General features: G+C 46.8%; 2 protein-coding genes across 4 annotated transcripts in view; one reads left to right on the top strand and one right to left on the bottom strand.

The window, feature by feature from the left end:
* The window catches only part of TRABD2A (TraB domain containing 2A), a 51,472-nt gene extending 49,751 nt beyond the window's left edge, over window positions 1-1,721 (top strand). Inside the window, 1 exon segment of the mRNA XM_021088400.1 lies at window positions 1,254-1,721. Within this exon segment, the coding sequence (XP_020944059.1) occupies window positions 1,254-1,440 (187 nt within the window). The 3' untranslated portion in view covers window positions 1,441-1,721.
* Window positions 3,638-12,945, bottom strand: part of DNAH6 (dynein axonemal heavy chain 6) — a 254,417-nt gene continuing 245,109 nt past the window's right edge. For 2 of the 3 annotated variants that reach the window (XM_021087306.1, XM_021087308.1), the window contains 5 exons: window positions 12,597-12,782; window positions 11,607-11,679; window positions 11,022-11,173; window positions 7,642-7,864; window positions 3,815-3,918 (listed from right to left, as the gene is read on the bottom strand). In XM_021087306.1, the coding sequence (XP_020942965.1) occupies window positions 3,815-3,918; window positions 7,642-7,864; window positions 11,022-11,173; window positions 11,607-11,679; window positions 12,597-12,782 (738 nt within the window). Of the gene's footprint in view, window positions 3,919-7,641; window positions 7,865-11,021; window positions 11,174-11,606; window positions 11,680-12,596; window positions 12,783-12,945 lie in introns of all 3 variants that reach the window. The other variant, XM_021087305.1, reaches the window with a different exon arrangement.

Here is a 12,945-nt window from a genome sequence, read left to right on the forward strand (position 1 = left end):
GAGTGACTCTGACAGGCTCAGGCCTGAGGGAAGGAGGGAGCCACTAAAGGTTTGAGGCAGGTATCCCGGGTACCATGGGATTTGCATTTTTAAAGGGACAGAAACTGGCAACCACATGCGACCTGGAGAGCAGGGACAGATCCTTTCGGTGTCCACGTGCCCCATGGTGCCTGATCCAGGGTGGCTCCTCAACCACTCTTTTTTTGTCTTTTTTTTTTTTGTCTTCTTTGTCTTTTCTAGGGCCACTCTCGCGGCACATGGAGGTTCCCAGGCTGGGGTCAAATTGGAGCTGTAGCCGCCGGCCTACGCCACAGCAACAGCAACACTGGATCGGAGCCGAGTCTGACCTACACCATAGCTCACGGCAGCGCCGGATCCTTAACCCACTGAGAGAGGCCAGGGATTGAACCCGCAACCTCATGGTTTCTAGTGGGATTAGTTAACCACTTAGGCATGATGGGAACTCCCTTTTTTTTCCTTTTTTGGCTGCCCTGCAGCATATGGAGTTCCTGGGCCAGGGATCAGATCTGAGCCGCAGTTGCCATCTACACTGCAGCTGTGGCAATGCTGGATCCTTATCCCACTGTGCCAGGCTGGGTATCAAACCTGAAACCTGATGCTGCAGAGATGCCACTGATCCCATTGTGCCACAAAGGGGACTCCTCAGCCATCCTTTGTTGATGGAGGAATACACTGAGCTGTTTAATATCTTTTCAGTCTGGGCCTCTTCCTTTCAAGATGGCCACGCATGGGTCGGGCACTTTACACCTGAGCCAAATTGAAAGGACCAGGTGAGCCCAAGGTTATGGATCCCTCAGCTCACACCATCTTGACCTGGGATGCCTGCATAGTCTCACATGAGACCCACGCTGGGGTAGGGGAGAGAGCCAGAGGCCCAGGGAGGAATCATGGCTTGGCCGCGCCTCTCTGTGGTCTGACATTGCCCAGAATGATGGGCTGATGATTAGCAAGTCTGAGTCGGGTCATTTTATACCTAGAGTTTTAATAAACTTGAACCAAGAAGCAGATAGAGAGGGGAGAGTTGTCCAGTGTGCTAGTCCTAGTCCCTTGATAATTTGGTCTGGTTGTAGCTGTAATAATGAGGGCCAAGACACAGGAAAACTATTAACATACTAAGATCCATTCCTGTCTTTAGAGAAGAGCGGTGACAAGAAGCTGTGCAGACCTTTGGGGGCCTCAGAGTATCCAGTGGCTCCTTGTGCCCTGAGACTGTCTCTCTCTTTGCCTCCAAGTGCTGTGGGCCCACAGCTCCAGGTCCCTGTTCTGGACGGGCACATCTCCGCTGAGCTGTGGCTCTCTCACCATGGACATTCCCCCAACAGCCAGACGGTGGCCAGCAGTGCCTGCCTGTCTCTCTGGATCCCTGCGTTCTGGGTGCTGGAGCTGGCTTTCCAGACAGAGGCACTCTTCCTGTACTGACCAGAGGAGCCAAGCCAAGACCCTGGCCCCTCGGACTTGAAGGCCAGTCATTCCTGTACCCACACTCTGGTCAGGCCCTGATAGGCCCAACCCAGGAGAAGAGACTCCAAATAAAGCCAGTGTTGCTTCTCCTTTTTCCAAGGAATGACTTTGGGTTTTCTAGCAATCCTTGGGGTGGGTGGGGGGAGTTGTACAGCTTTGTAACGTAATGAGCTGTATGAAGATAAGTAATGGTAAATGAATCGTATGGAAATAATTAAATACCTTTTTGTGTGTGTGTAGACTTTTCCTCACACCCTCTACACACCATCACGGCTGTGCTCCTGGCCCTGCTCCTGGGCCCACCTGCAGCCAGGGATCCTGCCCCTTTTCTCCTTCCCTCTGCTTGGCTTGCCCTCTCCTGGTTCTGGATGCAGGGGAGTCAGTGGCTATGGGACTTTTGTTCTGTCCTCTCTACTCAGAGTCCGGCGACTAGGATGCTTCCTGCACTCTGACCAGTGCTCTCACTGTGTACGGTGTGTGCATGTGTCTCAGCCGTGTGCTGAAGACTGGGCGGGTGGGTGGGTGGGCTTTCTCAGGGGTGCTATGCGAGGAAGTGGTTTTCAATCTCCCCCTGCCCTTTTCCTGTCCTGTTATTTATTATTTATATGTCTTTGTCTTTTCCAAATAAAATCTTATGGAGAATCCCTGTATAAAATGAGTAAGAGTAGAACTGCCCTACTCAATTTAGGTTGAGTCTGAAATGGGGACTTTCAGCCCTGCTCAGCTGACCTTCAACCCCACCCCCTCCCTCTGCTCCCACCAGGGTTTCCTTATGGTTCTCCTGGGCCTCTGAGCAGCAAACAAAAACCCGGAAGGTCTTTGCCCAGGACTTGAATGGGGCCAATAAATAGTAGATGTGTTTGTTCCCAGTTTGGATTAGGGAACCTTGATTGTCTGGGCTTGTAGCCCTGTGGCTTTCCCTTTCCAGAGTCTGGCTTGTGGGTTTATTCTCAGTCTTTCCCAGGGCCAAGAAGATCTTTGGGGTCTCATTGAAAGAGGGATGTGGCAGCATGCAGGACCCGTGTGTACCTCCTTTCCACCATTCTCTGCCCCCTGAATTACAGGGCTAGGAGGGCTGTACTTTCCCAGATTACCTTGCTGCTATGATTGAGAGTCATTTTTTGGAGATATATACTAAGATGAGATTTAGAAGGTAAAAGGATCAAAATGCCTTTTTCTTCAGTAGTGGTGGCATTTAGGTGCAGGCTCCAGCAGGCACAAGTCTGTGGCCAGGCTGTATGTCCCACCGTCTGGTCACTTGCTGCATGGGCATGTAGCTATGAGGTTGGCACAGTTTCTTGCAGCTTCCTGACCTTGGATCACAGGTGCTGAGGTGCCTAACATCAACCCTCTGACTTCTGTGGCTTCAGCCCCATGGCTTAGTAAGCACCTGTTCATGCCGGAAGCCCCAAGAGGAGTTTCTGATTGCTCACTAATAGAAGTGGTGCTCCCTGCTTCTCACTGTCTTTGTTCTTTGGTAGGTGTGGGGATGAAGGTGGGGAGGGGGAGGAAAAATGGGAGGGTAGGATTGCTATGGCTGCTTCTATAAGTGGGTGGTGAGGCTTTCTCCAGAGGCTCATGTCCTACTGGGTGGTACCCAATTTCTTGGCTCATGTCAGGACCAAGGGAGCAAAGACCTTGTTGACAGGGCTGATGCAAAGTGTTTTGCAAACCACAGTGGTTGCTCCATCTCACCACTGTCCCAACAATCTTTGCTTTTGAAGGTGGCAGGGGCTCCAGTGTGCCTGGAAGGGACTTGGCCAGTTATCACACAGTTTTATCCTAAAGTGGAAAATGCTTCTGCAGTTGGGCAGGAGTGACCTGTGTGTTTGTGAAAACAGTGCGGGCTCTTCCAAGGATTATAATCTAGCCCCACAGAGCAGGAGAATGGCCCTGTGGACCCAGATCTCATGCGCTGGACCCTGAGCCTTAATGTGATCTAGAAGGGGAAGGACCGTGGGCCTCGTGACTGAAGTATTGACCGGGCCTTTCCTATCAGCGTGAAGAGGAAGGAAGCCCATATGGATGAGGACGTGCTGAGTTCTGACTCTGCCTAAGCCCGCTGGGGCTCCTCCTTAACTGATGTGATGCTGCCCCTCATGGGGATGGGGGTGGGGAGCAGATGTAAGAGGCGAGGGCTGAATCACCAACAGAATTACCAACAGAAAAAACCCTCAAATACTTTATTTTAGGTTATAAGAGAAAAGCGACACTTGGCCCTTTAAACAAGAGCAGAAATAAATCTGTTTTGCTCATATATGTTATACAGACTTTTATCCTCTCTCAGGAAGATATCTGGCTGGTTCTTTTTCTGCTCAGAGGTGGCACCTTTTCACTCATTTAGCTGGCAGAGCAAAGCCGATCCCTTGGCAATCCAGTAATCTTTAGGCCTCTTGGATGGTAAGAGGATGGTCACCACAAAGTTGGTTGAATGACCTAGTTAAGGATACAGGGACAAATGTATTGTTACTTAAAGAGTAACCCTAAATGCAAAAAACACAGTGCTGGGAATCACTACACACGGGTTCCAGACCTGACTTTGCCTCCATAAAGACGAAGGACAGACAGTCCTCTACAGATTTCAGTTGTATGCGCTGTAAAATAAAGTTGTTAGAACAAATGATCCTCTAGGACCTGACCAGGTTGGACTCTGTATAACCTTGTAGACTACGTTTCAAGGTCTCTGCAGTCTGTCTCAGGGAACAATGGACTAGGATTGAGGCCTGAGCTTTTAGTTGGGTGCAGTTAGTAGGTCCCATCCATTTGTCCATCTGCTTGTCCGTCTGTCCATCCATCCATCCATCCGTCCATCCATCCATCCGTCCATCCACCCATCCTTTATTTCACCCAGCAGGTAGGCACTGGGGTCCTGAGATGACTAAGCATAGTCACCAGCATTTTGTCCTCAGTTTTGGGATATCTGAAGAGGTCACTTTTACAGTTTCTTCACTGTGGGCCTGTGTGAGGGGGCCAGGACAGTGTGATAGGAAGAGGGCCTTGCCCCTCTGGATGGGAATTTCTGTTCCTGGCATTCATAGCAAACCCCATCTGCATGGAAGCTGGGCAGGGTGGTGGTGTCCCTAGCAGAGAATGCCTACATCTGTCCTTTCCTTTGTGTGTCATTCCCTGCATGGTGCCTTAGCAGGTGCCTAGGTGACATTTTACAGTACACATGCAGTATGTATAGTAACCATTAGTTTGATTCAAGATTCAGATAAGGCCCATACTGTACAACAGTGATGTATGTCAGTAAATCTCTTTCATTTGGTAGGCTCCCACTCTGTTTCTTTTGCCACCACCTTGTAATTTGTTGAAACAGCCAGGGTGTTTATCCCGTGACGTTTCCCAGAGCCTGGCTTTTGCTGACAGCATCCCTGTGGTGATTTTACACATGTTCCTTTATCCCTACAAGAGCGGTGAGATGTAGAGGCATGACCACAGTCAGGGTTGAGATTTTTCGGCAAGAATTCTTTATAGGTGGAGTGCACTTCGATCAGGAAGTGCATTCCACCTAGTTTTCTCTTTTGTTGGGATGTCAGCAGCAGTCGATAATTATTACTTAGAGCCATTATTTCATTATGATTAATAATTTCATTATTTAATTTTTGTGTGTGGTCTGAGGTAAGGATCAAAGTTTGGTATAACCAGTTGTCCCAGCATCATCTGTGGAATTGCTTCTCTCTTCCCAACAAATTTTAGATGATGCGTTGATTATATGTCAAGTTCCCATGTACGCACAGTGTGTTTTTGGGCTCTCTATCCAGCTCTTTGATCTGCTTATTGAGTCTTGTGTCTGTGCAATGTCATTTTAATTACTACTTCTCTTGGTTCCTTTTACTGAAAACGACAGAGTTCTATTGGAATTTTGGCCAATAATAAGACAAATGACTATTAAAAAATAGGCAAAAGATCTGAACAAACGCTTTATCAGACAAGATATAAATAAGCACCAGAAAGGATGGCTACTGTCACCAGTCACTAGGGAAATGAAAATTAAAACTCAGAGAGATACCACTATATTCTATCATCCATTCATTTATCTATTATCTACATTCCATCTGTCACCTGAAGTTAAAAGGACTGATCATACTAAGTGATGGTCAGGATGCGGAGGCACTGGAACCCTCACACGCTGCTGGTGGCAATGTTAAGTGGTGTGGTCACTTCAGAAAGCAGTCTGGCAGTTACTCAAGAAGTGAAACACATACCTACCATGTTATCCAGTCATCCCACTCCCAGATCTTTATCCAAGATAAAAAAAGCATACGTCCACACAAAAATGTTCATTAATTTAAAAAATACCTGTGAATACTGTTTTAGATTTGTCATACGAGTGGGAGATCAAGGCATGTGATGTGAGGGTCTATTTTAGTTCTATTCCCTATGTTACCCTTAGAGGATATACTTTAACTGAATACTTTAGAGAATATACTTCAACTGAATATTTTTATTTATTTTTTGCTATTTCTTTGGGCCGCTCCCACGGCATATGGAGGTTCCTGGGCTAGGGGTCGAATCGGAGCTGTAGCCACCGGCCTATGCCAGAGCCACAGCAACGCGGGATCCGAGCCGCGTCTGCAACCTACACCACAGCTCACAGCAACGCTGGATCGTTAACCCACTGAGCAAGGGCAGGGACCGAACCCGCAACCTCATGGTTCCTAGTCGGATTCGTTAACCACTGCACCACGACGGGAACTCCTCAACTGAATATTTTATTAGAAAAATAAATATTTATCATCACTATCTATATTCTCCCTCCAGATGAGAAAGATTTTTTAGTTCTTTGTGCCCTGTCCCCTCTCCTGTATTTCTGTTATCTGGAAATTTAGTTCTAAGTTATTATAAATTTATCTTATAATCAGACAATTAAAGATTTAACTCTGGGTGTGTGTTTTAAATAGAGGGTCAGTGGTGATTAAAGCCTTTGTGTGTCAGGACAGTGTTTTTTTGGTATTGTTTTTTGGTTTTTGGGTTTATGGCTGTATCTGTGGCATAAGGAAGTTCCTGGGCCAGGGAATGAAGATGAGCCACAGCTGCAGCTGCAACTGCAGTTATGGCAACGCCAGACCCTTTAACCCACTGCATGAGGCAGGGATTGAACCAGCAACCTGAGCCGCTGCAGTCTGATTCTTTTTTTTTTTTTTTTGTCTTTTTGTCTTTTTGCTATTTCTTGGGCCGCTTCTGCGGCATATGGAGGTTCCCAGGCTAGGGGTCTAATCTGAGCTGCAGCCCCCGGCCTACACCAGAGCCACAGCAACTCGGGATCCGAGCCTCGTCTGCAACCTACACCACAGCTCACGGCAATGCCGGATCGTTAACCCACTGAGCAAGGGCAGGGATCGAACCCGCGACCTCATGGTTCCTAGTCGGATTCGTTAACCACTGCGCCACAACGGGAACTCCTGTTGTATACTTTAAAAAGTTACCCCTAGCACTTTGTGAGATCTCTTAATCTGAGGACTCAAGTGCTTCTTCAGTTCTGGGAAATCATCAGCCTTTTTTTTTTTTTTTTTTTTAAAATATTATTGCTCTTCCATTTTTCTCTCCTTTCTCCTTCCAGATTGCCTACTAGATAAGTGTTGGAAATTTTGACTTTTTCCACAGTGTCACTTAAAATAGCATTATGCTGTATTTTGAGGGATTTCCTCAGCACATTCTCCTGGTTTACTCTTCAGCTATCTACATTCAGTTCTTCAGATTATCTGTTGACTTGGGATTTTTTTTCTATCTGGTTCTTTTTTTTCAGGACTGTATCTCAGTTTCATGTCTACTAAGATTTCCCTTTTTGACGCATGGCATTCCATTTATTAGTTTATTTTTAAATCTCTTTTTTTGTGCTGAGTCTCAGTGGACTTGGTGAGAGATAGATTTCAGTGTCTACTCAGTTCACATTTTGAAATTACAAGTCACTGCTTAATAAACTATTTTCCACTCATTAGACTAACAGAAGCAAGCGTTCCTTTTATAATATTAATATATGCTCAGCTTTGAAACAAAGAGAATTTACAACATTTATAAATTTGTATGTTATAAGTGGCCTATTTTGAACCTGGCTAATTGGCCCAAGGTCACTCTTTGTACTTTATAGCTTAGTTTTGGACTCTGACTGTGGTTTGCTTTTGGGCATTATTTGTATTGACCTTAGAACATCCTTACCTGTGGTTGAGAGTGTTCCTGCTCGGGCTCCTGTTTTATAAAGTGGGGAGTGGTAGAGTGTTGGGCTTGGCTCATAATTTTGTTGAGGTTCAAAATGCACCACAGGCAGCATTGGGTTCATCTGTCCAGGCAGCGCATCTTCTATCACCATCTCCTTATTGTCCCATCGAGAAGCATCCATGAACATCCCATGAACCAGCACGCCATCCTCAGGAGAGGGCAACTGAAAGACACCCACAAGTTTAGAGGTGAGAAGAGGAGTGGGGGCAGCATTGTGGGCTGCTTCCTGGTCCCACATCAATTTTAAGAACCTCTAGAGATTGTGTTACTACTCACATTTCAGAGAGGAGAAGGCCAAGGCTCCAAAAGGTGAAATTACTTGCTTTTCAGTTTGTTATCAAATCTCATACCTTTCACACTCCACCAGGCTGTCTAATAGAGGGTACTGGGTTCCCTGATGGGCTTCAGACTCTCTGATCATGACATTAGCATTTTCCCCTTCTCATGGGCAGCAGATGGGCTAAGAGGGCTGTGATTATCATCTGTTATTTTACCAAGACCTTTCAAAGATCTGAGTGGCTTCCAGAAGATAGATTCTATATCTGCAGTAATATTTGCAGAGTGCCTATGGAAAATCTTTTAAAAGAAATTTTACGAGGGAGAGAGAGAGAGAGACAGGCAGAGGCAGAGACCCTGCCCCTCAGTGTCCTATGAACAGATATCACCACTGGTGTACAGTTTCTGCTAGCTGTGGGCTTCTGTGTGTCCTTCCTTAAACACTGAGTGAATCTGGCTGATTCTGGGGTCCTAGACCCTTGGATAATTGGAGCTTCACACCTGCAGGCAGAGGGCCAAGCAGTGTGGATGTAAATAGTGTGTTTTATAGTAAATAAAAGGATTCACTATAAAAGCTCTTTTTGGTTGGTCTTTCAAATGTCCCCAGACTTGTCTCTTGGGTGCAGGAGGATGGAGTGGGCTTTCCTGTTCGAGGGCTGCTAGATAGGCTTGTGCAGGTTTGCCTGAGTAGAGGTGAACCCATCCTGCCATCCACTTGCTGAGCTGTGTGTAGGAGTCATCTGGACATACACCCAGAGAGGGTGCCTTTTTCTAAATGCCACAGAGACAGCAATGGGCTGAGAGTGGCGCTGTTGTTTGTAATAGAACTCCAGTTCTAACAGTTTCTTGCAGACATTGGCTGGGAGGACCAGGAGATGGGCTGACTATGCCATCTGCAGTATCCACAGAAGGCAGAGAGTCCAAGGCATTACCAGGGTTCACTGTGTGTGGCCCACGTGGAGATGTGTGTGGACTGGGGTGGGCTGGAGGGACAGAGGCCCTGTGTGGCAGATAGAGGTGCAGAGCACAGAGCAGGGCCAGCACCCAGGAGGGCCTGCCGAGGGCTTTTATATCATGCCCTCCTGTAGGCTCAGTTATAACTGAGTTGGGCCTACAGCACCTTCTTGGCTGAGAAGGGTCTCACCAAGGCGTGCATCTCTCTTATTTTTGCAGGCTAATACTTTAGCATCAAACAATTTTTATGATGTGGGAGTTCCTGTTGTGGCTCAGTGGGTTACAAACCTGACTAGTATCCATGAGGACGCAGGTTCAATCCCTGGCCTTGCTCAGTGGGTAAAGTATCCAGTGTTGCTGCAAGCTGTGGCGTATGTTGCAGATGTGGCTCGGATCTTGCATTGCTGTGGCTGTAGTGTAGACTGGCAGCTGCAGCTCGGATTCAACCCCTAGCCTGGGAACTTCCATAAACTGCGTGGGTGCAGCCCTAAAAAGCAAAAAAAGAGCAAAAAACAAAACCAAAAACCCCACCAAATTTCCATAATGATGTAGTCTCTTTTATTGTTATTTTAAGATATAGGGAATTATAGTGTTTCATAGATGAAGCCATGAATGAAATACAGGGTCGTCTCATCTTTGAGTGCTTTTGTAATCAGAGCAGAGACTGCATCACTCAGATCTTAGTCGGGTGGATACTAATTAAATTACCCAGGAGCAATTTCTACTAATACCACGATATTTTAAGGAAAGTTCAGTAAAGCCACTAACCCACCTACACCGACTGGCTAGTGAACACATTCTTGGCGAAAGCAATGTGGAGCAGATCTTTGATTTCACAGCACATATAGAACATTATATTTATAAGGCTCCCTGGGGTGGACAGGTGCTTTGAGGTAGAGGCTCCCTTGGCCCATCGGCATCTCAGCACATGGCAGGTGAGCAGCTGATTGGCAGTGGTGGCTCTCAGCCCTGACTGTGTATTGGAATCACTAGGGGAGCTTTTAAAAATAATGGTGACTGATGTAATTGGGGTGATTTTGATGCAATTGGGTGTGATCTAGGCACTAGGATTTTTTTTTTTTTTTTTTTTTTGGCCATGCCTGTGGCATGCAGAAGTTCCTGGGCTAGGGATCAAACCTGTGCCACAGCAGCAACCTGAGCCACTGTAGTGACAATGCCAGATCCTTAACCCACCGTGCCACCAGGGAACTCCCAGGATGTTTTTAAAGCTCCATGGGCGATTCTAACCTATATTTAAGGTTAAGATATTCTAGAGCAGGGGTTCTCAAATTCCAGTGGGCTAAGAACCACCTGGAGGATTTGTTAAAATAGAGATTTCTGGGTCCAAGCCCAGAGTTTCTGATACAGTGTGGAATGGGTCCTTGGCATTTACATTTCTAATAAGTGTCCAGGTGACGTTATTGTTGTTGGTCTGGAGACCACACTTCGAGAACCTCTCCTCTGGAGGGAATTAACAATGTAAGTAAGAGTCTGAACAGCTTCCCTAGTGCATTCCTGTTGGTTATGTAACGTAGTTATGTGATGTATGAAGTTAGCATGTTAATTCTGCCAGGAGGCAGTTGAGTGAATGAGGCACATAAATATGGCCTCTGATAACAGTCACTGTAGGCATAGTTGTGCTGGTCACATGACACCCACAGTTTCATTTATACTGCACTACAACTCTGAGGTTGGTGACACAAGTCCCATTTTGCAGATGTGAATACTAAGGCACAGACATGATAGTAATTGCTCCAGCACACACAGCTGGGGAGAGGGAAAGTCAGAATTTACTCAGGCCTGCCTGATTTGGAAACTTGCTTTTAACCTCTTGCCATATTGCCTCTGCAAGAATGAGAGAGTTACAGTAGGTAAGAGTATTGCTTTATTTTTTTTTCTTTTTCCTACTGATCAGACTCATCTAGGCAATTCCCATCTAGGCGGAGCTTGTCTTGGGGTGAGAGCTGCATCCTATCCTCTCCTGCTCCTGGGAGGGAAAGCAGTAGGGGTAGGGCAGGGAGATGCCCCAAGACCCTGAATGACAGCAGGACAGAAGCTGCTTTGCTGTAACAACGGTCAGGGGGCAATACCTCCATGTCCATGGGCAGTTCTTGTCCAAACTGCACTGTCTTGGCAGCTTCTATGACTGCGGCTTGATCCCGGTAGGTAGGAATCACATTGTACTTGAAACTTAGCTCATCTATTGGCAGATTGTATTTCCGAGCATGATTTTGAAGAGTTCCTGTAAATATGAAAACCAGAAAGCTGGGTAGCTACCACCCCAACGGACCCCCCTCGCCTCAAATTGGCTACTCTAGCGTTGGCTTCCTCTCCATCCATCTTACTCTGAATTGGTCAAGGCATGTAGGAATTTTGGTCATGGCTGGGAAGAGAGGGAAGGCACGGTCTGAAATGCACTGTCTGCCAGTGGGGGAGACAAGCCTGTGAGGGAGTTTTAGGGCCCGAGGTCTCTGACTGCAGAATCTGGCTATTTCTTGCCATCCTTTTCCCCGGCAAGCAAGGAAGAGCAGGGTCTTGTTGGATTGCCCTGTAATCAGTCACCCTGTGTTTAGGCCATCAGCAGCCATGCCGTTGTCCAAGTTCTTAGAAGCCCAGCACAATCATCACAAATAATGGTCTGTCCTAGGGGATTTTTCTAGGGAAGGTACTGATACCTGTTAGAAATCCTTGAGGAAAGAAGAAACCGGAGATCCAGAAGGACTTAGGCTGTCCTCTTTTGAGCCACAACTACAGGAAAAACATTACACCATAAGGTACTTTTCTTCTAAGAGTTTTTTTGTTGTTTTTGTTTTTGTCTTTGTTGTTGTTTTCGTTTTTGTCATGCTTGAGGCATGCAGAAGTTCCCAGGCCAGGGATCGAACTTGCACCATAGCAGTGACCTGAGCCACAGTAGTGATACCAGGTCCTTGACTGCTAGGCCACCAGGGAACTCCCAGAGTCTGTCTTTACTTTTTTTTTTTTTCACGCTGCACCTGCAGCATATAGAAGTTCCCAGGCTAGGGGTTGAATCGAAGCTGAAGCTGCCAGCCTGCACCACAGTCACAGCAACATGGGATCCGAGCCGCATCTGCAATCTGCACTGCAGCTTGTGGCAGTGCTGGATTCTTAACCCACTAAGCAAGGCCAGGGATCAAACCCATATCCTCCTGGACAATAGTTGAGTTCTTAACCCACTGAGCACAGTGGGAACTCCCAAATCTTTCATTTAAATCAAAGTCATATTTTGGAGGGCCTCTCAGGAGGTAGAATCTAAACCAGCCCTGAGTTAGCGCTGGCCCCATTCTTATTGTTTGTCCTGTCCTGCTTCCTCACCCGCCAGGCTGACCATAAACTGAGAACCTGGTTATCACAGGGGTTATAGAAAAGGGAGGTGAGAGCAAGGTCACACCTGGCTGTTTAGACCTATGTCAGATTGGTTCTGTACCACAAACTAGGTCTGAGACTCCAAGAATTAAAGTGGCATTAAAATGGAATGTGGAATTAAGGGCCTAGGTAAACTACACTACAATCAAAGTGATGCTATTTGTTTTGGTAGTTGATCCCTCACTGGTTGTCACTATTTTAGTTAGCGAGGGCTTCTTGTGGACCTTGGGGCCAACTGTGTCATCAGATTCATCAGACCTCAAAGAAGTGAATTTTCTTACATCCACAAATGCAGTCCTCAGAATAAGGTCTTTGACCCACGATCCTAGTGGCTTCAGGGACGGGTAGGCTGTGTTGGACCACAGAGAGGGAACCTGGTTGTTGAGGAAACTGTTATACACCTTTTCCATTTCTTCAGACATCACCACCAATCCAGCGATGGCTTTGTTGAGCGTATCTAGAGAGGTCTGAGAGAACAAAAGAAGGGTTGGTGCCCTTCACAGATATGATTCTCAACTGGGAATGATAGCTGTTCATGGTGGCAGGAGTTGCCCTGGGCTGAAGGGCCTGCTTGCTGGGTTCCATCCTCTGCACACCAGCACACCTGCTGGGCCAGAGCCTCCAATCTTT

This window comes from Sus scrofa, chromosome 3 (genome assembly GCF_000003025.6).
Source record: "Sus scrofa isolate TJ Tabasco breed Duroc chromosome 3, Sscrofa11.1, whole genome shotgun sequence".
NCBI lineage: Eukaryota > Metazoa > Chordata > Mammalia > Artiodactyla > Suidae > Sus > Sus scrofa.